The 24,998-nt window shown below is 58.1% G+C and overlaps 1 protein-coding gene across 5 annotated transcripts; it reads right to left on the reverse strand.

The window, feature by feature from the left end:
• Nucleotides 1-9,849: 9,849 nt before the first annotated feature.
• SLC25A29 (solute carrier family 25 member 29) lies at nucleotides 9,850-23,925 on the reverse strand. 5 transcript variants are annotated; one of them, XM_057732773.1, is made up of 5 exons: nucleotides 23,597-23,925; nucleotides 17,829-17,872; nucleotides 14,140-14,170; nucleotides 12,134-13,524; nucleotides 9,850-11,810 (listed from the first exon to the last, which is right to left on the reverse strand). In XM_057732773.1, exons 4-5 carry the CDS (start codon nucleotides 12,332-12,334, stop codon nucleotides 11,061-11,063), a joined length of 951 nt encoding a protein of 316 aa, XP_057588756.1. In that variant the 5' UTR covers nucleotides 12,335-13,524; nucleotides 14,140-14,170; nucleotides 17,829-17,872; nucleotides 23,597-23,925; the 3' UTR covers nucleotides 9,850-11,060. The 5 variants fall into 5 exon arrangements, with proteins under 5 accessions (XP_057588756.1, XP_057588753.1, XP_057588757.1 ...); XM_057732770.1 differs by adding an exon at nucleotides 17,188-17,365 and having other exon boundaries at nucleotides 12,134-14,209; XM_057732774.1 differs by lacking the exon at nucleotides 14,140-14,170 and having other exon boundaries at nucleotides 12,134-12,217.
• Nucleotides 23,926-24,998: the final 1,073 nt, after the last annotated feature.

The following is a 24,998-nucleotide window of genomic DNA, read 5'->3' on the forward strand; positions in this document are numbered from 1 at the left end:
TTAACTTGAGACACTTTTTTTTTTATTTGTTCAGAATCTGTTATCCATTGAGTAGTTTGATGGAACTGAGTTTATCTGAAGACCTCAGCTGTTCTCTGGATAAGCCAGGCTTTGCTGTATATGGCAGTCAGGAGAGAGGTAAGCCCACGGCGAAGGTCCCCTTCAAAGCTGAGCGCCCCGATGCAGACCTGCGTTTCTTTGACTAGACTTGGGGCAGAGACCTCCACACCGCTGCCCGTGGTGTCAGTGCCCGTGCTTCCCTCCCCACTGTTGGGTGAGCGGTCCCCAGGTGGCTGTGTTAGGGGTCTTGGAGCTGCATCACCCCCGCCCAGCATTGTGTGACACTGGAGCCTGGTCCTGGTGCCGTCCTCAGGACTCCTGTCCGACGGCCCACGACAAGACAGACTTAGGAAGTCTCCCTGGCAGCCCCGAGAGCCATGTCATGACCTGCAGAAGCCAGGCTCCTGAGTTGGAGGGAGTTTCCTCTTCCTCTGTGCCTTGATCCCTTGGGGGATGCCTTTGGTCATCTCTTTTGTCCCTTTCTGTCTCTGAGTGGAATAGCCATCGCTCCCCTTGACTCTTTCTCTGTTCATGTGTTTCCTCTCAATCTGCAGAGTTAATTTCTGAAAGGAATTTCATTGGGCATTTGAAGAAAGTTTAATGCCCAAGTTCCTCGTTGACATGGCACCCTCACTTTCCAACAGTAGTGTAGGAAACTGAGACATGAGCGACAGCTTTCAGAGTAGAGGTAGTTCTCATTGGGTATAACTTACACCCATTTTGCTCGTGGTTAGAATTTATAATTTTGCTAAAGATGTAATTTACTAAAATTTAAAATGGTGTTCTAACAGTGAGTCAGTTGTCTTGAGGATTAATCTGATTTCTAAGTAATACTGATAGACATATTTTCTTACATCTGAGCTGAAATAAATGCATGTTTCTCGCATATGTAATATAAAAACTCCAGAGGATAAGTTTACATTTAACAAGATGTTGTTTTCTATTTTTGGATTTCTTCTTATTTTCCCCCTCTTTGGTGGTGGGGGTTTAGGGGGAAGCTTAATATTTGTATAAAGAACTGTCACCACAGAGTGACATTTATTTTCCAAGGTGACATTGAGCTCACTTTTGGTTTCATATGGTGTTTGTGTGCTGTGCCTAGATTCAAGGCCTGCGGATTTGAGGAAATTCAAACAAAATTTTTTTTTAATTTGGTTTTCATGTACATTCTTTTAAATGTCAATTATTTTGCTAAATTTGAGTAAAGTGAGACCCTTTGGATAGTACGCTGGATGCCTGACGATGTTGCCAAGTTCTGGTTTGTTTCTTCATAATAGATGAGAGTCCGTCATTCAGCAAGAGGCCTAGACTCTGGGCTTCTAGGCCCTAGAGAAATGCGCGGCCCTGTCTGGGCAGCTGGTTTTCTGCCTCCGCCACTGCTTAGCCAGACTGACCTGCTGTAACAGTAATCTCACAGACTGTGTCTGCGGCACAGGAAGACCTGGTCCTCTCTACGTTTCTGATTCGGAAACCCGGTAGTTCACCCCCACAACAACTACAGGCAGAGAACGTGGATCACTTCTTGTGTCTGATTCCTCTGATTTGGGATCAGCATGGCTTAGGAAGGCCACGTTATTAATCCTCAGTTCCTTCTGTTTTCTTGACATCTAAACATTTGACCACCAGCAAAAGCAAGGATCCCGGAGGTCAGAGCAGTGGCGAGAGTTGAAGCGGTTCACGAGCGGCCGCTGGATGCTGGGGCTGCGCCTCGAGGCTTCCTCCCGCCACCCTGTGCCTGTCACTGGATGGCCTCGACCCTGGCCTCCCAGGCACCTGTCTGACTGCCGAGCCCCTCGTCCTGGCTCCCGTCGGCACCAGTGCAAGTGCAGCACCTCGTCAAAGCTGAGGTGCGGCAGGTCCAGGCAGGTGTGTTCCACCCTAACTTTGACCCCAAGAGGTCAAGGAGAAGGTCCGAGCCCCAGGCTATGCTTCCTCGCAGCTGAGGTCACGTACCCCACAGTCTGCTCTTCCGCTTTACAGAAGGTCCTCGGGGACCCTCACACCTGGGCAGAAGCACTTGACTGCATGGCTGGCTAGGTCTCCTGCACCCCAGCCTCCTGACCTTGATGAGCCTTGATGGTTACTGCTGGGACTGTGTGGACTGTGCTCGAGTTCCCTGGTAGCCTGGAGGCCGTGTAAGTGCGGGGTCCTTAAGAGCAGCAGCAGCAGCAGGCAGGAGGGGGCAGGCCCTCGGGCTTCAGTCCTCCCCAGGCCCGAATGGTCCCTAGAGTGCCAGAGAGGATGTTCGCTGGAGCTGCGGCAGGATGGAGACCTGACGGGGGGGTGGGGGGGGGGGCAGGCAGCATACTGTTGACACACTTCATATGCTCCCCTTAAAAAAACCGGAAGGGAATGTTGAAATAGAACGTTGGCGTTAGGTCAGCAGGCAAATCAAACTTCCCAAACAGATTGGTTACCGGGCCCCCAGGTCTTCAGCCAGCATCCGGGGAGTCTGCAGAGGAGGGTGAGTGTGGTGGCGTCACATTCATCTAAAGCATGATGGTTGGTTTTCCACAAAATGGCAAGTTTAATCACATTGACTGCTTTTCATTAAAGACACAGAGGCCGAAATAAACAGCGTTGGGATGTCACAGGGAGGGGCCGGATGCTGTGCTGTATTCTGTTTGCTGCTCTCTTCGGGGGCTGCACGATGTCTGCATACCGTATGGAGGGGGAAAGGGCATCTGTACCAAACGATAACCTTCTTTCTACAACATCCAGAACTGGTATGAGGCTCTGTTATCTACGGATGGTGATTGGTTAAACTATTTTCATAGACCTGTTCTGTTTTTATTCACTTTCTGGTAAATTCTGTAGGCCCGGGTTCAAGGACTTAGCATTGTGTCTCATGTACATCTTTTTCTTAAATGTTCTTTGCCATTTCTGGAATTGTCCTTGGTTTTTCCTTAGCTCATAGGTCATAGCTGCAGAAATATTATAGTATTTAAGGCATCCGCATCAAGCATCAGATGGCTTTGCATCCAGAAAAACATTTAACGATAACTCAGTTTGAAGCACCAAGCATGTGTAACATGGCTCTATAAAATATAATAAACGCATAATGTTGTTAAGCTTTTTAACGCCTGTGGTTCTTGTTTGTTCCTCAGTCTCTAAGCCGTGTCTTTTCCTGAGTTTCGTCGCACAGTACAGCTGGCTGTAAGCTCCCACTCGGTCTGACGGCTGCCTGAGCTGCTCAGGGCAGATCCTTGTGGGTTTCCTTATGGCGCAGGGATGGAAACTCCTAGAATTCAATCTTTATGTTAAGTTGACATAACCTCAGCCCCAACAGAGACTGACAGGGTCAGAAGGAGTTTAAATGAGAACCTCACTCACTTCTTTTTTTTTTTTTTTTTTTTTAAGAATTCGGAACCCTTAAGACCCAGAGCATGATTTCAGGCCTTAGTAAACAGAGGGACATGATCATAATTTGTTGGTTTCTGGCCTCACAGCATGTAGGATCCTACTTTCCGGACCAGGGATCGAACCCATGCCCCCTGCAGTGGAAGCACGGAGTCTTAACCACTGGACCGCCAGGGAAGTCCTCTCACCCGCGTTTTAGAGAGCACAGCCAAACGAAACTCTGATGCAATTAGGCCTATGACCCTCAGTGTTAGTTCTGGAAGCTCCTGTGCCAGAAAGAAAAGCTTACTAACTGGGGCAGACTTCTTTAAAACCTGGTAAATATACTGCAAGCTAGATAGGATTTAGGGGCGGGGAAACAAAATACTCCCACCCTCCCTTTGCCCAGCTAGGGTCCTGGTGACTGATGTACTGCAGATCGAGGTTTATTATTACTTCTTAATTCACATGACTTGACCTCCTCTTTGCTAATGAGGGAGGGGGCTGCTGGCAGAATGTTGCTGAAGGGGCAAGTGCAGGCCCACATGAGGCCCAGAACTGAGTGAGGGTCCAAGGTCGAGCTGAGCTGAGAAACGGCCATGGTGAAAAAGAGTGTGTGCGTCTTCAGATTCGAGATGGGAAGGACCTGGGGTTGTTTAGGGCTTTTGGGTTGCTTTCTGTGGGCACCCCCAGATAATAGAGCAATGTGCCTGCTTTGCATGTGCCCGGCTGTAATAACATTTGTTGAGGACCGTGCCTGGCACTGTGAACACAATTTCAGTTCTTCCAAACTGTCCTTGGAGGAGTTCTGCACATCACCCCATGCCATGCATGAGGGCCATTGGCGAAGGTCCGGGTGGCCGCAAGTCAAAGCCCAGGCTACCTGGCTTCCTCTGCACTCTGCTTGCCACAGGCCCCTCAGCCTGAGTTCATCTCCAGCCCCCTTTCAAAGAAGCCCTGGTTCCTGTTTGTGGCGAGACACCAAGGCCTCTCTGGCTCTTAGGAGAGAGCATCTCCTGGTCTTGGATCTGGCTCTCAGGGCGCCCCCACTGCCAGCTCCTAAATGTGGCCCCAGCTGCTCCTCTCCGGCCCGCTGGCCTGCCATCACTTCTGTGCCAGGCTCCAGCGTGGGAGTTGCCACCGCACCGGAACCTACAGTGACTCCCTGCTTCTACCCAGTAAAACCCTAAGCCCCAGCCCTGACCTACTTTTCCAACCTCTTGCCTCCCTCGTGGAGTTTTTCATTTCCAAAGCTTCCCTGTTCTCGAATTGTCAGGTTCACTCATTCAGCCCACAGATACTTATTGAGCACCAGTGGTGGGTCAGGCCCTGTTTCAGGTGCTGATGGAACTGCACTAATGGGACTTGGATTACATCTAGTAGAGGAGATGGCAGGAGAAGATAAAAGATAAATATGGGAAGTGCTGTGAAAGAAGAGAGGAAGGGGCTGGGGAGGGAGGGTAGCCTCAGGGCAGGCCCCTGGCCAGAAGCACCTGGTCCAAGCCCCTTCTCTTCCATCACCTGCAACGTGTTGCTTCTGTACTAGATCCCCCGAGTGCCCCAGGAGCTGGTGGCCAGAGCCCCTCTCCAGCTCCGTCCACCACTCCGCGGCAACCTAGGCTCTGGTCTCAAGTCCCACACTGGCTGGCTCAGTCGTAGACCTCTGGCCTTGGAGCAACCTGGCCGTGGGAGGGGGACGCTGTGCTCTGGCCACCCCTGCAGGCGGGCTGGCATCGCATGCAGGGTGGTGGGGCCAGGTGCGCACATGCGTGGGGGTCGAGGCGCCAGGACCCCGAAAGCCAACCCCCCTGGAGATGCTGGCGTGCAGGCACCACGAGGCGGCGGCGGCGGCCGCGGCTGTGGGGTGGACTCACCCTCCAGGGGCCCCGTGGTGCTGCCTGCGGCTGAGCCCCAGGCCTGCAGGTGGACCCCAGTCCCAGCACAGGGGGAGGGGACATGGAAGGCGATCTGGGTGGAAAGGCCTTGGCATTCTGCCAAACCAAAGGGCACATGACCTTGGGCCTCTTGACCTTGGGCTTTGGGAGCTTTGCTTTCTTCAGCAGCAGATGGCAGGCCTGCTCCACTGTGAGGAGGGGCGGCAGGGGGGGGGCCAGGGGCCAGCCTCTGGGGAGTCCAAGAGGAAGCACCTGCCAACCAGGGGCCAAAGGCATTGGAGGGGGGAGGCGCTGGGCTGGCCCCCAGGAGAGGCCAGGAGGACCGGGGAGGCGGATGGGACACCCTTGTAGAGCAGTTGGGTTTGAGGGGAGGGGAGGCATTCCAGGAGGAGCCACCTGAGCTAGACCTGGGGATGCAAGGGCTCCTGGCGCACCCCCAGACCGGGGAGAGGGGTGGCACCTGCCCACAGAGGGTGGGGCAGGGAGAGCTAGTGGTCCCAGGAGGCCCAACCACCCTCATTTCTTGGATGAAGTAAGGACCTGGTATCGGGAGAATGGGAGAGGAGTGGCAGAGCCGGAGCTTCTGTGAGGGGCACTGGGAGGCCCCAGGCCAGGGCTGCTCTGTCTCCCTCACCCTCATTCCACCGTCCAGGGAGGTGGGCTCTTCCTCATCCCTTCTCCACCCCCTCTGAGCCCTGCCCTGCTGCACTCACCCCATTCTGGTGTTGGGTCACCTGCTCCCCACTACCCCTGGTGACCTCGGCATCTGTCCTAGGATGGTCCACCTCGTCTGGCCTGTCTGTTCCTGTCTCCTGATGACCTCGCCCCTGCCTGCCACTGCCATGGCTGCCCCCAAATTGCCTTGTCTTCACTGACACCCCCCCCACCTCAGGCTGTTCTCGGGGGTCACCTGTCGCCAGCCGGCCACTCAACCCCATGTCCCGGCTTCACTCTCTCCTGCATCCCTGCCTTCCTTCACCCCTGAGTCGCCTGACAAAACCGACCCGGAAGCTTCCAGTGTGTGTGTGGGAGGGGCTCCCCCGGGCTGAGCAAGGGTCTGCGTTTTGCTGGCGTGGCCTGGTCACGGTGGACACTGCCTCCCCCGGGGAGCACGGTGGGGTGCCACGAGGTCAGGGCCCGGGTGCCGCTGCAGCAAGGGAGTTGAGACCAAGGCTGACGGGGTGGGTCCTGGCCCTGTCCCAGCCGCCTCTGCTGCTTGAACTGCCACCCCAGCCACAGAACTTGGCCGCCAGGAGTCAGGGGGTGGGGAGGATTGGGGGCCCAGACCGATCCCGGCTCTTGTGACGTTTCCTCCAGTGGGTGGAGGACGGCTCGGCCTGGGCCAGGGTCGCCGCTAAGGCGGTGGGCCTGCAGGGCCTTGGGGCTCCAGCCCCAGCACCAACCGGCCTTATGGCCCTGGACAGGGCCCCCCGGGCCCGCCACTGATGGTCTGTGTTGGGCTGTTGGGAGCATTAAAGGGGGTGTGTGTGTAAAGGGCTGATCCGTTGTCCCTGCGGTCACAAGAACCCGCCACCCTCAGGGGGCCGTGAAGCCCCCAGCTCTGTGTGGGACGACGGGCTTTTGACCATGAGAAATGATTAAATAAGTGAAGGCGGGCCGGGCTGGGCCACTAAGGAGAGTGTCACGAGGAGGAGACGGCCTTGTTCACTCCCTGCACCTGGGGTCCAAAGGGATTAAAAAAGACAAGGAGAGCGGAGTGAACACGTGTGAGCCCGCGGGGCGCCAGGGAGGAGGACACAGTGCCCCATGGCTGGCCTCCCGTGCTGCAGAAATCGGGGGAAACGGTTTGGCAGGTTGACTCCGAGGATCTCCCTCAAACTGCAGGGGGCTTCATCTGTCACCCTTCATTCCCCAGTGGTCCCACCCACCTGCCATCCCTTCCTGGTCTTGAACTGCCCTTTGGCTCAGATGCCACCACCCCGGCCCGCCTCCTCTTGGGGGTCTTTAAGGCGTGACCCAGATCTTGTCACTGCCCTCACCCCCTGCCCCCAACCACCCCCTGGCAAAACCTGCCAACTCCTTACCAGGTTGTGATGTATTTGGCTGCAAATGACAAACCCAGGAAGAGGGTGTGACTGGCCTTCCCTGGGCCAGGGTGGCTCAGTGGCCCACCCAGGCCACAGGGCCAGCTCTATCCTCACTGCATTTGCAGGCATCCTGTCCCCATTTCATTGGTGAAAGGGGGCAGGGTCAGAGGGCAAAGGGATGTGTCACAGGTGTGTTTGTCCCTGTCACAAAGCTTTCTCAGAAGCCCCAGGCAGTGCTTGCATCTCAATGGCAGGATCTGGGACCCACAGCTACCTCTAGCTGCAAGGGAGTCTGGAAAGGTGTTTTTCATCTGGACACACTGAACTGCAGAACAAACTGGGATTCTGGGCACCTGGGAGGGTTGCTACGCCACCCTTCCTTCCTGCCCACCCTCCCCATGCCTTGGCTACATCTGCCCCCTCAGCTCCAGCCTCACTGTCCCTCTGTGGCTTGGTCATCTGCTGCCCTTCCTCCAAGACTGTTCAGCTGTCTCCTCCTAGTTACTGTCCCAAGCATAACTGAAAAATAAAGTAAGGAATGGTCACCCAATGAAATGTCATGCAACTGTTAACAAAAAAACGTGGCCAGTTTGAACACACTGATGAGGAAAGATGTCTGTTGTGGGCTGAACTGAGTCCCCCAAAAAGACGTGTTGAGGTCCTCACCTCAAGTGCCCGTGAACATGATCTTTTTTAGAAACAGTCTTTGCAGGTGTTATTAGTTAGGTCCTCCTGGAGAAGGGGGGCCCTTAAGCAAATGCCTGGTCTCCTTATAAGAAGAGAAGACAGGGAATTCCCTGGCGATCCAGTGGTTAGGATTCCGGGCTTTCATTGCCGGGGGCCCAGGTTCAATCCCTGGTCGGGGAACTGAGATCCCTCAGGCCACACGTTGTGGGCAAGAGAGGAAAAAAAAGAGAAGATGGAGACCCACAGGGAAAAAGGCCACATGAAGACGAAGGCAGACACTGGAGCAATGTGCTTACAAGCCAAGGATTGCCGGCCACCAGCTGCTGAAATAGGCCAGGAAGGATTCTCCCTCAGAAACTCCAGAAGGAACCAACACTGCTGACACCTGAATTTCACACTTCTGGCCCCCAGAACTCAAGAGAATAAATGTCTGTTGTTTTAGCTACAAGGTCTGTGGGCCATTGTTATGGCAACCCTGGAAAACTGCTACAATCTCCAAGATAACTGTCAACTGAAAAAAGCGAAGACCAGAACGGTCAGTACGTGGGCCGTGCATGTTCCCACGTGCTGGGACTCACCCAGGACCAGCCGGGAGGTCTAGGACCCGGGAGGGGTGCCCCGCTGAGGGTGGGGGTGGGGGTGGGGGACGATGAGGTTTTCCTCTTCACAGGACAGCCTAGGAGAAGTTCCGTTTGCATTTTTTTGCTTTGTTACCACGTTAATACAGTATTCATGCCAAATAAAATAAGGAAAAATTCAAATCAGGGAGAAGATAAAATGTCAAAAAATCCATACAAACCCTGCACCTCTCCCAACCTCTCCTCCCACCTGATTTGTTGCTAATGTTTAACCCCTGCAGCATGGCCGGTGGGGGGGGGGGGGGGGACCCTGGGCTTTAGCGTTTGTCTGGTTTCTTTCAGAGGAAAGGAGTGAGAGAGAGGCCAGCGGAACCTCACTGGGGAAGGGGCTGCTGCCTGGGACCCCCAGGGGTGGCGGGGAACACCACGGTGTTAACGGAGCCTGTGACATGTCTCAGGACACGCTGCCTGGGGTCACCAGGCAGCCCCTTCCTGCCCTCCTGTCCCTGGAAACTGCAGACAAGCCTGATGTCACAGGCTGATGCTGTAGGATTAAAAGGGGTGTAACGGCACCAGAGAGCCGGCGCCCTCCTGGAGGGAAAGCTGGGGCCCTCTCTCTTGCCCTCCTCTGCAGGTGGGCGGAGGTGTTTGGCTCAGCAGTTGGAAGGAGTCTCCAGGCTGGGTGCCCAGGATTGACTCCAGGTGGCTGAGCTTGAAGCAGGGGTGGGCAAACATGAAGACATCCCTTGGGCAAGTGAGGCCTCCTCCAGGAAGCCCTCAGGGACCACTTAAGTTGAGCTAGGTCTCACCTCAGATGGACAGGTCCATTAGCTCTTCTGAGCTCCACTCGGACTTCCCCTCCTCCGGGAGGCCAATTCTGGCCTCAGCTACTGTCCTCTGAGCCCTCCCACCTCAGTACTTCCAAAGAGCTCATATGACACTTTGCCCGCCCTCCCCAGCGGGAGGATGGGCAGGGAGCACGCCTCCCATCACTGGGTCACAACAGACATGGAGAAGCACGTGCTGCCTGGCTGTGACTGCATCCAGCATGTTTGTGAGCTTTACCCACTTAATCCTCACGCCTCCATTAGCCCCATTTTGCAGATGAGGAAACAGGGTCTGGAGGTACCCTGGAGCTGGCCCAGCTCATGCAAACCGCCATGCTGGCCCCTCGGACTCCAGCGAGGGGGGTGGGGATGAAGCCCCTTCCTCTGTGATACACAAAGCCCCAACTTCTTAAAAAACAAAGAACACTTTATTCCCTTGGCAGTTTCTGTACACTAGTGATGCCACATGTACAAGGCGGGAGTCCTGTCTTCCTTGAGCACAGCCTACCTCCTGGGAGGGCTTATCACTTGTGCCTCTCGGGGCAAAGGAGGCCACAGTCACCTCCAACTAGCGCAAAAGCATCCGGCTCCCTGCCCATTCTTACGACCACGATGTACCAGATGTGCCTGGGCCGCCCCAAGCACACGCCACAGCCCTGCTTCTAGTGACAGCCCCTGGAGCGTGAGCTCAGATGCCCTTCGGCCTGGCAGGGCCCAAACTGGCTGTACCTGTGCCCACGTACAGGCCCTGCACGGACTCATGGGAACACCAAGCACTGCGATTGCCTGGGAAAGACACCATTTCCTGGGGAGTGGGGATTCCAGTTTTCCCTGCTGACCCCTCTGCACACCTTGGGGAACACTGGCCGTTGACAGTGGGCCAGAGCCCCAGACATCAACTGACCCATGTCCCCGTTTTACAGATGGGCAGCCTCAGACCCAGAGGGTGAAAAGACTCTGCCTTGCCATGGCTGTGTTTAACTGTTGAGATTTCCGTCCACTGGCCGTGCCCACTCCCCGACCCCAGCCCCGAGGCTAATACGAAGCTTCCAGAATGTCCCATGGCTTCTCAGTGGTCCCCCAGGTTACCCTCCAGTGGGAGCAGCAGTAGGGGTATTCCCAGCGTGGCCACGTGGAGAAGCTGGGGTGCACTGGCAGAGGCTTCAGTTCTATGACACCAGGAGCCTGGACAGGTGGCCAAGAAGTGTCACTAGAGCTCTGCCAGGTGGAGGAGGATTTGCAGTTAGTGAGTCACTGGCAGGCCCATCGGTGGGTCATCAGAGACCCCATGGTGTGGCTGGGATCCCAGGGAAGGGCTGGAGTGTGGCTGGGTTTCTGGAAGATTCCAAGTAACAGTGCCAGGCTGGGCGCTGCAGGGGCATCATCGCTGAGCTTCCTGACTGTACAAGGCAGGTATGAGGATTCCCATTTCACAGTGGAGAAAACCGAGGATGTCAAGTTTGTGACCAGGGTCACCCAGCTGAGGAGTGGAATTCCACTCAGGTCCAATGGAGTCCACAGCCCACGGGGTCTGGGCGTCTGGGGCAGGGTGATCAGCAGGGGGCCAATGTATGTCTGTGCAGCCCGGGAGGAGGTCGGGCCCTCTGGGCGCTGGGGTCCCGGGCATCACAGGCTGGAGGGCTGGGCCAGGGCGGACCCCGCCGGGGCGTTGGGCACCGCATCGCCCTCGGGCCGGGCCTGCTCGCCGCGCACGTAGCTGAGCACCACAGTGACGGTGGCAAAGGTGGCGGCGTTGACGGGGAAGGCGCGCAGCAGCGTGGAGGCCAGCCCGCGCGTGAAGACGCGCCAGCCCTCGGCGCGGTAGCTCTGGAGCACGCAGTCGAGGATGCCCTGGTAGCGCGGGGCGCCGCGCAGCCCGTCGGCCTGCAGCCGCGACTTGACCACGTCCACGGGGTAGGTGGAGAGCCAGGACGCGATGCCGGACGTGCCGCCCGCCAGCAGCAGCTTGGGCACCAGCAGGCGGTCGCCCGGCTCGCAGCCCAGCGCGCGCGTCAGCACGTCGTAGGTGAGGAAGTAGACGCCGAAGCTGGGGGTCTCGCGCAGCAGCGTGGACACCATGCCCCGGTTGACGCCGCGCAGGCCCTCCTGCCGGTAGATCTGCGCCAGGCAGTGCAGGGGCCCGCGGTAGGTGCGCGCCGGCCCCGCGTCCTGCAGCTGCAGCCGCGTCTTGGCCAACTCCATGGGGCAGCAGATGACGCACTGGATGGCGCCCGCAGCCGCGCCCGCCAGGAACTGGTTCAGCGGCGAGTCCCGGCCCAGGGCCCGCAGGGTGTTGCCCTGCACGCCGAACACCAGCGCGTTGATGAAGGTGAGCCCCAGGAGCGGCGAGCCCAGGCCCCGGTACAGGCCCAGCACCTGTGGGGCGCACAGAGGCGCGTCAGGGGCGCTCCGCGTGCAGTCTGGCGTTGCCCCAGCCCATCCCCCCAGAGATCCGCCATGCAGGTGGTGGCTGCCCCAGCCCACCCCTGCTGTTCGTGAAGTTCGAGCAGAATTTTATCAGAACCAAAGTCCTCAATCTGAGAACCCTGGGCACTCACACCCTCCCATTTCCAAAGCCTGGATTTGCCCAATGGTCACCCTGAAGCCTTCTTTTCCGGCTCTGTGGTCTGCGGGCGGCAGCATCCCAGAGGCTCGTTCCCCGCCCCCGCCCCCGCCCCAGCCCGCCTCAGGCCACTCACGCTTTCCTGCTTGATGATGGCCTGGAAGCAGTGCAAGGTCCCTCGGTACTGCGGCTTTTCCACGTTCTGGACTTGGAGCCGCACCTGGAAGGAGGGCCCAGTGAAAGGTGGGCAAGTGGGGCCAGCGCACCCAGCTCCCCGGGGCCAGCACTCAGGATGGCCCGGGGAGGCTCTCTCCGGGAGGCCCGAGGCCGGACCCATGAGGCAGGGAGCCAAGGAGCGTTCCGTGGCTTTGGAACTGCAGGGCGGGGTGGGGCTGGGTGTCTGTGCCTCTTTGGGGAGGGTTACAACGGGCACGCTGTCAGAGAGACAGCCAGCTGCAGAGGGGCAGGGGCCCCCAAGACCCCCGCTTCACTAACTCTGCGCGATGGACTGACAGTGGGGCGTGAGGCATCTCCCGAGCCCTCCCCTCTGTCCCGGCAGCAAATCATGGCTGATGCCAGAGGGGCTCCGGATCTGACACCCCACTACCCACCGCCCTCATCAGGAGCTGGCAGCGCGCAACAGGCGCTAAAAGCGAGGCGCCTTGGGCCTCGCCGGCCTTCCACGTGGTTTCTGCCAGTGGCCCCTGCTGAGGGGCAGTGGTCATGAGTTAGTAAAGCGGTGACAGGAGAGCAGCTGACAGCCTCCTTGGGGACCACGTCGGCAACTCTGGGGTCTGGGGGGATCAGGATCCCCTGCGCTTGGAGCCCTGCGGGCCAGAACCTCACTGTGAAAGCGTTCTTTGTTGACCAAGAGCTTATCTCTGTCCTTGATATGCAGGCCTCACAGTGTGGAGCGGGAGCACATTTCCTGAACTCAGAATCTGTGTCATGGGGGTGGGGGTGAGCTAGGTTGGGGCTCATTCTCAGGAGCAGGTCTCCAGCTCCGACTCAGAGATTATCCCCATGCCAGCCCGAGCCTTGGCGTCAGCGCCCCTCTGTGCTGGGCAGCAGGAAGGGGCTTCATCATAATCACTGGCCGAGGCCATTTCAAAGATGGGAAGACGGCAGCTCAGAGGTGCTCTGCAGCTCAGTCAAGGCTGTCCTCTCCAGGGATATGAGTGGCTGTGTTGGGCGGGGCCAGGGTGGGGTGGGGGTGCTGGCGAAAGCACATACAGAAAATGTCTTGGAGGAAAAAAGAGAGTACCATCTCCGCACACGACGACCTCAACAGCTGGTGGCCACTGCTGAGAGGCAGCTGGCCACCGAGGACGTTTACGCCAGCACCCCTCCCCGCCCTGGCTGCCAGCTCAGGAGAAAAGCACAGCCACTCAATGAATTCTGAGAACGTATTAACATCAGGAGCTCCGTCTCAGGTTGTTTCTGAGATGGGAGGCTTTTCATGTTCCCTTCAACGTTCTGGGGGACTGTCTCTTCCTCCTGTGGCCCCTGACACTGGCACCAAGAGGGCTGTGTCAGCAGACATGATGTGAAGCGGAGCTGTCCCCTCTGTGGGTTGGACTTCCAGACACCCAGGCAGCGTGTTTAGGTCTTGGCAGGCTGGACGTGGCTTCACGCCCAGGCTCAGGCCAGCTCAGGTCCCACAAGAGGTTGCAGGGGCCCGGTTGCCTTCATATCTGACCCCCAGGGCTGGGATGAGCGCCTGCTATCTGGGAGTCTGGGGGACCAGGTTTGGGGGTAAAATGTGGCCCAGCAGCCCAAGTCTTGTAGAATCTAGAGTTGAGGTTTTCAGCATTTGGGGATGATAGGATCTCGTTTGGGGATTGACGGACCTACCCCTGGAAAAGTTGCCATTCACACATAAGCCCCGGGGGGCTCCCAGCTCCCCACAGGGCTGGGAGACCCCACATGAAGACCCCTTGACCCAGAGGGGGCTGATTTTCCTCGACCAGCCCCCAGGGCCCCCACCCCAGGACCTGTGCTGGGCCCACGCTCACCTCGCACCCTCCCTGTCCCTAGTTCGGGTGGGATGTCTAGGGGAGGGGGAGGGGCAGGGTCCAGGTCCAGGGTCTGGTTCCGGGAGGACAGAGAAGAGAAGCGTGGGTTCACCTGGTCTGTACTTACTAGCGCTCTCCGGGGTGAGGCTTACGCTCATCTACAACAAAGTTACATTTGCTATGGATGGAGACAGCCCCTAGCTCAGAAAGTAAAGGCAGTTAAAGCAACACAAAATGTCAACATCACATCCAGGCCACGGGGACCCCCGAGGCCAGCCCCCACCCTTCCCCACCTGGGCCGGCTGCTCCTCGGTGAAAGAGGGCTTGGACACGTGTCCCTGGGTACTGTCACGTCCGGTGACGTGGGACAGAAAACGACCTTCCCACAGAAACACGTGAGAAGGCGGTGTGTCTAAGGACGTGGCTGCGGTTCTGGGCGCAACAGAGGAAAAACCAAATTTTGGACTCAGATTTTGGTTCCAAGGACCTGGAGGAATGAACCACCAGGGTCGCGGCCGTGAGACAGCGCGGACGGACATGCAACACAGGTGTCCCTGCATGCATTCTGGAGCCCAGGTCCAAGTTTATGAGGTTCAAGAAGAGGTAAAACAGACCATGGATGAGAAGTTAGGATGGTGGCCGCCTGGAAGAGGGGAGGGTGGAGGGGCGGGAGGCTGGCCTCATTTCTTCCCCCAGGTGTGTTCTTCAGTGATTCACAGATTTGTACACAGAGTGCGTGTGCGTGTTTCTCCGTGTGACACTTCAATTAGAACAACCACTGCAGATCTATGAAGTAAATCCCACGTTTGCCAAAAGCAAGGAGTACATACAGGCCTGTGTACGTCTGTTATTCGGTAGAAATCATTAACAAGGGTTGGGAGAAAGCTTACATAAAGGACTGTTTTTTTTTTTCTTTCTTTTTAGTTTATATGTCTCTGTTATGGTGAGCTTTGTTTTATGACCTACGTTACTTTTGTAATAGAAAGCCAACCAAAAAATGTGTTATGTACCCTATGATTAAAAGGCATTAAAAAAAAAAAAAATCACAGGAACTTCCCTGGTGGTCCACTGGTTAAGACTCCACGCTCCCAAGGCAGGGGGCCCAGGTTTGATCCCCGGTCAGGGAGCTAAGATCCCACATACCGTAGCTAAGCCTGTGAGCCACAACTACTGAGCCTGCGTGCTCTAGATCCCGCCCCGAGCACCGCAACTAGAGAAGCCCAAGCACTGTAATGAAGAGCCTGTGTGCTGCAACGAAGATGCAGTACAGCCAAAAGTGAATAAATAAAACAAATTAATTTAAAAAAAAACTTAAAAAAATCACTTTTCCCAATTTTCTTTGACTGAGAATGCTTAACATTTTTTAAAATTAATTAATTTATTGGCTGAATTGGGTCTTTGTTGCTGCGTGCAGGCTTTCTCTAGTTGCAGTGAGTGGGGGCTACTCTTCGTTGAGATGCACAGGTTTCTCATTATCGTGGCTTCTCTTGTTGCAGAGCATGGGCTCTAGGTGCCTGGGCTTCAGTAGTTGTGGCACACGGGCTCAACAGTTGTGGCTCACGGGCTCTAGAGCGCCAGCTCAGTAGTTGTGGTGCACAGGCTTAGTTGCTCTGTGGCATGTGGGATCTTCCTGGACCAGGGCTCAAACCTGTGTTCCCTGCATTGGCAGGCAGGTTCTTAACCACTGCGCCACCAGGGAAGTCCCGAGAATGCTTAACTTTTATAATGGAAAACAGCCAGTAAAAAAAAATAAGGCCATTGGTGATATAGCATTAAATCAAACCAAATGAGTGTCCCTAGAATCAGCACAATTTCATAGTATCTGAGCCCATGGGTGGGACAAGGGGGGTCACCGGGTTGAGTGACAGTGGTGATTGCTGGGGGTGGGTTTTCTCCCCTTTCCGAATGAAAAGCTTGGCTTTTTAAAGACGGGTTTGCCCAGATGTGATGCTGGTGGGCCACAGTGGCAAAAACAAGGCAAAAACAGTTCCAGATGGATTTCCTCCAAGGCCACCCTGCTGGTGCCAGGGAAGGTGGGGGGAGGGGTGTCCCGGGGCAGGGACCCGGGGTGGAGGGGTTCCTGTGCTCAAATTACCCCTGGTGTGCTGGTCATGGCTCAGGAGTTCCGAGGGAGCTGGAGGCACCAGAACAGAATGCTCCCCAGCCTGGTGGGACTGAGGGGGCCAGGGGGAGCCTGCGGAAGCCCTGGCCGAGTTATAGCTCAGAGAGTCCTCTGCAAAGCTGGGCTGAGGAAGTGAATCAAAGACACTTGGTGGCGGGATGTATCTCCCAGAGGCAATCACGACACATGAGCACAGGACAGAAGCACAGCGTGACGTGGCCCCTGCCAGGCTGTCCTGGGCTGCTCTGGCCTGAGGACAGCCTCCGGGGTGGCCAGCTGGGCAGAACCGACAGCCGTGTGGACAGACTCCACCAGCTGTGTAGGGCCTCAGGGGCCGCTGAGGGGCAAGAAAACCCGGCCTTTTTGCCTCCTCCCCAAATTTGCCTAGAGTGGGATGGAAGGAATTCCATGACCTTTGGAACTAGCATTGCATCCAGCACAGAGCACACTGTTGAGCGCCGGGCCCAGAGGCCTCAGGAATCTTGCCAACCCCTCACTGTGCAGGTAAAGTGACTGGCCCACGGGCACACAGCGGATCAGCTGGTAGGGGGCCTGGAGACAGACAAGGCCCAGGGACAGACCTTTTTTTTTTTTTTTGGGCCACGTCGAGTGGCTTGTGGGATCTTAGTTCCCTGACCAGGGATAGAACCCAGGCCCTTGGCAGCGAAAGCGAGGAGTCCTAACCACTGGACCGCCAGGGAACTCCCAGGACAGAGCTTTCTGAGGTCACAGCCAGCACAAGGCAGGGCCCTCAGGCCTGTGCTGGAGGAAATCCCGGCCCTAGTTCACAGGACCTGGTCTCAGCCCAGGAACACCTGGGCTCCTGAAGGAAAGAGGAGGCAGGGAGTCCACTGAAAGCCACCCAGGGATGACGTCCTTGCCTGTGCTCTGCCCTCGCCCCATGGGAAGAGGTGCCAAATGCAATGTCGGCAGCAGGCACAAGGTCTGCCTAGCGTCCCGGCTGCCAGCTCGCCGGGCTCCCAGGGAAGCTGGCAGGAAGGGTCCTGACTTGGCTGGTTTAAAGACAAAAACCCCCAACACAGGGGAGAAAACCTTATTTGGGAATTTCCAGCTGGGACTTCCTTGGTTTCTGTTGAGGCGCCGGAGAACCTGGGACCCAACGGCGAGCTGAGTTGTGGGCTCGCGATGGAGGAACAGGGCGCCTGGGGCCCTGGGGCCACGCTCTGAAGCCACCAGTGCCCGCAGTTTCTCAGCCCTGATAACCACCGCTCTGTGAAGATCACAGTCACGGGAAAGGCTGACGAGGTCTGACTGTTCTGTATTTCTATATTTTCTCTCTGAACTTTTCTTTCTTTCAGGAAGTGGTCTGGGGGAATTCTGCGTAAGGACAGGGTGGGTGTCCCCTGCTCTGGGTGGGAGGAAACCTGCCCTTTGGCCCCTCAGTCCCAGCTGGCCAAGCCCCGGGATGGACTTTTAGGTTCAGCCCCAGCTGGGAGACGTAGGGACAAACCCGGGGGGGAAAGGCCGACTCGGCCGGGTGCACAAGCCGTGGCTCACCGGGGCATCAGGGAGAACCCTGATTCTACCTTCATTCTAGAACCTGTGGGAGGACCTTGGAGGGGTTCCTGAGGTGGTCACCGGAAAGGGGTGTCCAGCTCCCCCAATTGCAGGCCTCCCTCCAATGCCTGCACCTCTACAAGGGCCTGAGAATAAAACCACGACGAGAGACTCACCTTGACTGTGTCAAACGGGTGTCCCACCAGCACGCCTGCCACACCTAGAGGGAGAGAAAGCAGGATGTGTGACCCAGATGCCTGGGAACCACAGTGTGGGCCGTGGTTCCAGCAAGGACGTGCCTGGCTCATCCCGGCGGCCCCTTGACCCTCGGGGTGGGGGTAAGTGAGGTGCCGCCCCAAGGTCAAGCCAGGATCTGTCCAGCTCACAGCTGGTGAGCCTCCCTCCACTCCGCTGCTCACTGCAGGTGACAACAGAAGTGGCCCCTTGGAAGGCTGCACGTGCCACTTCTAAGATGCTCCCATCGCTCCAAACACCTGGCATTGTCGGGGGCTCCAGGGGTTCTGGACTTGGGGCTAGCCCCTCGCCCAGGTGTGAGTTTTCCCTCTGTCATTTACCAGCTGGCCGAGCTCACGAGAACCTGGTGTCTGAGCCTCACTCTCCTCACCTGTACAGGTGTGATCATCAACCTCCCCCAGGGCCGCCCCCAGCCCAGGACGTGCTGCCCCGGGACCTGAGGCGTCGCAGGTGCTGGCTGACCGCTCCCCTTCGCTGCGTGGGAGCCAGCTCGTGCCCAGCGAGGCAGCTCGTGACTCTGCGTTCACGCTTGGTTGTGTACAGTCCAGGACCTGCCCAAATCCAGCCAAAGGACAAAGGCTCCCCCTCCAATGGCTCACAAACACCTGTCAGAGTCCTGTGTCCTGTGTGGGTTATAAACGTCCCTGGGAATCAGTCTTGTTCCTCTGCTTCACGGAAGGAAAAAGTGAGGCTCAGTGAGGTCAGGTAACTGCTGCACTGACTCCCAAGCTTCCCTCCCTAGAATTTCATGTGTGTACATCTTACAGTTCTTCTTTTATTGCTATATTTAAATACAGCAATTAAACAGGCTAACATTTGTTGAGTAACAGACAGTAATGTTTCTGCCTGCTGGTTACTGTTCCTAGTTTTGTCTGTGTACCAAATCTCCCTCTTACATATGTAAAGAAAGGACCATCAACCCATTTTACAGATGAGGAAACTGAGGCACAGAAAAGTAATATGTCCATACCACACAGCTAGGTAAGTGGTGGAGCCGAGATCTGGACCCAAACCTTCTGGCCCTGGAGCCCTCCTCCTTAACCACTGAGAGCTCCCCCGTCAGAGCTGGTTACCACGTCAGTGCATGCTGAGAAGTCAACGGGAGTTATTATGCTTCTTCATAAATTGTATTTTTAAAAATTTATTCATTTATTATTATTATTGTTTTTTGGCTGCACTGCACAGCATGTGGGATCTTAGTTCCCTGACCAGGGATCGAACCCATACCCCTTGCACTGGAAGCATGGAGTCTTAACCACTGGACTCCCAGGGAAGTCCCCCATAAATTATATTTTTAATCCTTATATAATGTCTTCTTCATCTTGTTGAATGCTTCGGACCTTAAAATCCACTTTGTTTGATATTACCTTTGCCAATCCTCCCTTGTTTTTGGTCACATGTGTCTGGTATAGTTTTGTCCAGTTCCTAATTTTCAACCTTGTCTTACTACTTTGTTTTAGATGTTCCACGAACAATCTACAGCTGGGTTTTGGGTTCTCCACTGGTCTGAAGCAGTCTCAGATTTTGCCAAGACGAGAGATCTGACGTGATTCTGTCCTATTTTATGGGCATGACCTAGGTACTCCTTTTCCTTTCCACGTTTTTGCTGGTTCAGGCAAACTACTATTTATCCCCTTTCTGCTTGTTAATTTGTAAGTTCAGCTCAGAGCTACTTCTGCTTTCAAACACTCATAACCCTTATGTAGAAACAAGGTAAGAACTGTCACTACCCACCATGGGGTGAGAGCAGGAGGCTCTCTCTGCCCCCTACTGCCCCACCTTACCCCCTAGAGCTATCCCCCAAGAAGGCTCCCAGCCTGCCAGCTCCCACTGATCTACGCCTGTGAACCCCACGATACTCGGGGCTATTCCTTCTCCTCTTCACCTCTCTGCCCATCTCGGGGTCTCTACTCCGATAACTGAAGCCTTTCTTGACTGATACCCTCGGATGTACCACATGGGTGACATGCCCTCCGAACCCCTGCTCATCTGCAAAATCTGTTTCTTTAACGCCCTCAGGGAACACAGTCCTGTGCTCTGGTGAGGATGCCGGGCCCAGGCCATTAAGGGTGGCAGTGTCCCAGAATCTTCTGGTTTCCAGTGCTGCAGATGAGAAATCAGCTGTCAGTGTGCTTGTTTTCCTTTCTCAATAATTTATTTATTCTATCAGGAAGCCTCTGAGAATTTATCTGTAGATTTTGGGAATGTCACCAGGATACCAAGGGTGTGTCTTTTTTCTTTAAAAGAACCCTGTCTGGAACTCCCCTAGCCCTTTCTTTCTTTTTTCTCTTTTGGTCAGAGATCTTAGTCCTCCCACCAGGGATTGAGCCTGAGCCCTCAGCAGTGAGAGTGAGGAGTCCTAACCACTGCACCACCAGGGAATTCCCTCCCCAGCCCTTTCACTCTGCAAACTCACCTCTTCCTGATCAGAGGAAATTTCCAGTATTATTTCCTCATCATACGCGCCATCTCGAGATCTTTTTCCCCCTCTGGAACCCCTGACATTCACAGGTTGGTGAAAAGACTCCCCAAGCCTGTCTTTCCCCTCGAGACTTTCACCTCTGTGTTTCTGGTCCTCGAGATACACTTTGTTTTTACCATCTGAGAGCTACCCTCTTTTTCGTTCCATGCTTTGAATCTTCCGAATTTGAAAATCCTACTTCTAGAACCTCCTTTCTTGGGCTGTAACTGGATCACCTTCGGTTCTAGAAACCTAACACTGCCTGGGGTGTGCTGCCTGGCCTTCCTTCTCTCTTGTTCTCTCTCCGGCCATGCCTCCTGCAGCCAGGTCCAGCTGTGGGCGGGGGGGGGCTGGTCCCCTTTCCCGTGAGTGGATGGCCCCGCCTCTGGTCCCAGACTTGCCCAGGGACCAGCAACAGCCTTCACCGGCCTCCGGGGTGGGAGAGGCACCCCTCACCCCACCAAGGGCTCCGGAGCACGCAGCTGCATTCCCATTTTCTCCCTTGAATTTAGTGCCCTCAGGTGAAGGGCTTGGCCCCCTTCACCCAAAACATCTCCATCCACAGAAACAGCGTAGGCCATGGGCCTGCCTCCATCACGGCCTCCAGTCCCCCAAAACCCTCTCCTTTTAACCCTCCAGTCACCCTGAGAGCCAGGAAACCTCAGGGCCATCTCCCTGAGAGGGGCCTACAGTCACAGCAGCTGAAGTGTCCATGTCTCCCAACAACAAAGCCAGTGCCTGCTGCCCCCCATAAGCTGGCCTTTGAGGGGCAATCCCCATCTCATGGCCCTCCAGGGCAGGAGGTGGGACCACTGACCCGGAGGCACCTGGCAGCAGAGTTGGTGGGAAGGGACACCAGGATGACGGACCTGTCCCCCATATGCAGGGTCCCACTGACTAAGGTTTCTCTCCTCCCATCCATGCCTGCGGCAGGGAGACCCCCATCCAGAGCCCAGGTCAGATGTGGGACTCATCCCTGGCCGGGGAGTGCAGGTGGGCACTGGGACCCTTCCACTCAGGAAAGCTGTCAATCAAGGTCCTATCCCATCTCCCGGAGCAGGAGGCTGAACACATGGCCCACACCCAGCCAATCAGAGGTGATGCACCGGCCTTCCTCCTGGGAATTTGAATCAGGAGCCACCCCAGCTGCAGAAAGACAGCCTTCAGCTGCCCTGAGCCTCCAGGCCTTGAGGAGCTCAAACCCGAAGCCAGGACCCAAAGTAGGGGCGCCACCCGCACATGGTTCCTGGACAGCCCCTCTGCTCTGGCCAGGCCGTGCCAGAGGCCCGGAAGGCAGGCCTGGGACAATCAGGTCACTGTCCTAGGCTGGCCCCTAGCGCCTGTGAGACTGGGGGAGGGGAAGAACATGGCAGCCTCCCTCCACTTCTCAGGGCCTAGGTTTCTCCTGGGTCAAGTAATACCAGGAGAGGGTCCCTTCTACCCTCTCCCGTCTCTGCTCACACAATGGGGGAGTAGGTGGCACCACCAGCCCCAGGCTTCCACCTGGATCCAGGTAGGGCAGTAGGTGCGGGGGCTATGGAGTACCTACAGCTCCCCAGGGTGCTGGACCCTGGCCTTGCCCCAACCCCGGGGCCTGGACAGGATCTCTCCCAGGTGGGCTTGGTGAGGATGGGCAGAAGGCATTCCAGGCAGGGCCCTAGGTTAGCAAGAGCCCGGACTCAGCATGTGCGTCTGGGGGGGGCGGGGCCTGGCCTTAGGACCAGTGTGCCCACCCCGAGCCCCATGGCTCCCAGGACACCTGCCCCTCTGGGGAAAGAACCCACACGCCCCAAGAAGCTGGAAAGGGCCATTGGCCCAGGGACTGAGCCACCACTGGGGTCGGGTAGAGAAGGGTCTGGGGTCCAGGATGACCCAGCGGCCTGGTGGCAGGACACTAGGGGAGGTCCCTCGACGGGGATGGGGAGAGCAGAGAGTGGGATGGATGGGGGGGAACTGAGAGCTGGATTCACAGAGGCCAACCGCTCCCGTCTCCTCTGGCACCCTGGGCCTGGGAGAAATGCTCCCCAAGTTACCGAAAACTCTGGGGCCTGGAGTCCTGATTGGGCAACCATCTGTGACACTTCCTGGGCACACGCCCTTCTCCACCAGCCTCCTCTGGCCCAGAACAGGAAGCTAGCACCTCACTGGTTTAAATGCTTAAGGCCACTGCTAGTCTAAACACCCCTCTTCCTCCAGGGTCCCAGGGCTGGCAGGCAGCTGACAGCTTTCTTAGAGCCAACAGGGCCGGGTGCTGGAGGAGAGAAGCAACCGACGTCAGAGACTGGACGGGGCCTGGGGATACCCAGCCCGCCCTCCGGCTGTGAGGCACAGCCCTGCCACTTCTGTCAACTCTGCGGAATCCCTGAGAGCTAAACCTGGCTCCCAGTGAATACCTGTTGAATAAATGACAAGTAAAACCAGAGAAACCAAAGGCCCAAGAGGGAAGTGCCGGAGCCCAACGCCCGCGGTCAGGCCACAGCAGAGCCCGCACTGCACACTGACTCGGTCCTCCCGGGGACACGGGACCCCAGCGCTGAGCCCGGCCTGGCTGAAGGTACCCCAAGGCCTAGCTCGCGCGGCGTGGCAGGCCCACTCTGCCCCTGGGTGGAGTCTGCCCCCGAAGCAGCACCACGTAGGAAGGGGGCGGGGCGCCAAAGCGTGACTTGGCGCCTGGGGTCGGGCCTGCGCCTTTCAGGCCATCTCACCAGGGGGTGGTCCGGTGGCCCTGGCCCCAGCCCCACCCAGACGGCTGCGGGAGAGGGGGTGGAGTCAGCTTCAAACTTCTTGGGGCCCAGGGAGGGGACCCTGCTCCGGGTGGGCGCGGGCTGGGGGAGGGGGTGAGGGAGATGGGCTCCGGGCCTCGGCATCCGCTGGCCTCGGGCGAGGAGGGCGGTGGGGCATCCTGCTGGCAGTCCCCTGGCAGCCACGGTAACGCCCCGGAGCCCCAGACCTCCCGTCCGAACGTGCCCCGAAGGACTTAAGACACCTGTCCTCCCGGACAGCGCTCTAGGCGCCCTCCCGGCCTGATGTCAATTCACGCCCACGAGAATCCCGTGAGACAAGAGCATTGTTAACCCATTTCACAGACGAGGAGACCCCAGCCACAGGGTAAGCCACTGGGCCGAGAGCCCGCAGGTGAGCTGGGCTCCTAGCCCGGACGCCTCGCCCCGGGCGCCCCGCGTCCCCGACCCTCGCGCGCGCCCGGGCAGGACCCGCCCGCCTCCTTACCCCCAGCGCATCCAGCCAGAAAGTCGAGCGCCATTGCCGGGTCCCCGGTGAGGCCGCCCTTCCTCCTTGTCCTCCTTCTCTGGCCCCCTCGCCGGGCTGGTCGCCGTCGAGGGCTCCCCCTGCCCGGCTGGGCTGGGACTCGGCCTGGCCGCCGCCTCCCGGCACGGAGCCCCGCGCAGGCTGGGGTCTGGCGGCGGCGGCGGTGGCTCAGTGCACGACTCCTCGCCGGGCGCACGTTCCTCGCCGGCCCGCGCGCCGGCCCCTGCGGCCGTCCGCTCACCGCCCGCGGTCCCTCACCTCGGGCCGCGCGTTCCGCCCTCGGACCGGCCGGCCGGGCTCGGGCGGGGCACAGAGCTCAGCCAATGGGCGCGCGAGGCGCGGACAACACCCCGGGCCCTGCGCGCCGCCGCCGCGCTTCATTGGCTGAGCGGAGCCGGGGGCGGGGGCGGGGAGGGGGCACGTAGCGGCCGGGCGGGGCGCGGAGGCGCTGCAGACAAAGAATGTGCTTCGTGCGCCCGCCCGCGCCGAGCCGCGCCGGGCCGGAGAGGGAGCCGGGCTGCGCGGCTGCGGGACCGGCCCGGGCGGGGAGCCACCCGCCTGCGCGGCCCGGGCGCTTCCCGGCGTGCGCGACGCGGGTCAGCGGGGCGGGAGGGGGCGCGCGCTCGCCCTGGACGGGGCCTCGGTTCAGATCCCGGCTCCGCCGCCCACCCTCAGGGTCCTCGCCTGTGTAACGGGGACCCGCCGCGGGAACGCACGCGGAGCGCCGGGACCCTCCGAGGCCTGCAGTCGCGGACACTTAACTGCAACACTCCTCGAGCGGAGAAGCGCCCCCTCAGGGAGGCTCCGCCCCTCCCGGCTGTGCGCCCGGCTCCCCTCGCCAGGGGCGGGGGCCGTGGTCAGGCCCCCGGGGGCCCGCACCCGAGCGCCAGCTGCGGGAGGCGCGGCGGGTTGCGGGGCGGGGAAGCGCCCTGGACTGATCCGGGAGCCGCCAGGCGGCAGGGGCCAGAGCGCGGCGCGTCTCCCGGCGGCGGCCGGGCGCGGGGTGGCCGGAGGGGACGGTCATCGAGCCGCGGCCCTGGGAGGCCTGGGGGCTTGGAGGGCTAGGCGGAGGGGAGGGCGTGTGCCCAGGCGAGGTGGGAGGGCGCTGGGCTGCGGTCTACGCGGGTAGCTGGGCGGCGGGCGGTGGGGCGATTAAGTGGGAGCCGAATCCGCCGCCGCTCCCCGCCCCCTCTCCCCTCGTGCCTGAGCCTGGCAGTGGCAAAGGCCCCTCGCTGCTCCCTGGGGAGGGTCCGGGTCGGAGACGTCCGCCTGCCCTCCTTCCCCAGCGCCTCATGAAGTCCGGACTGTCCGGTTGGGACTGGGCTTGGCTGGGCGCTTTCTCCCTTGCAATGACAGTCAGATG

The sequence above is a fragment of the Hippopotamus amphibius genome, chromosome 4 (assembly GCF_030028045.1).
Source record: "Hippopotamus amphibius kiboko isolate mHipAmp2 chromosome 4, mHipAmp2.hap2, whole genome shotgun sequence".
NCBI lineage: Eukaryota > Metazoa > Chordata > Mammalia > Artiodactyla > Hippopotamidae > Hippopotamus > Hippopotamus amphibius.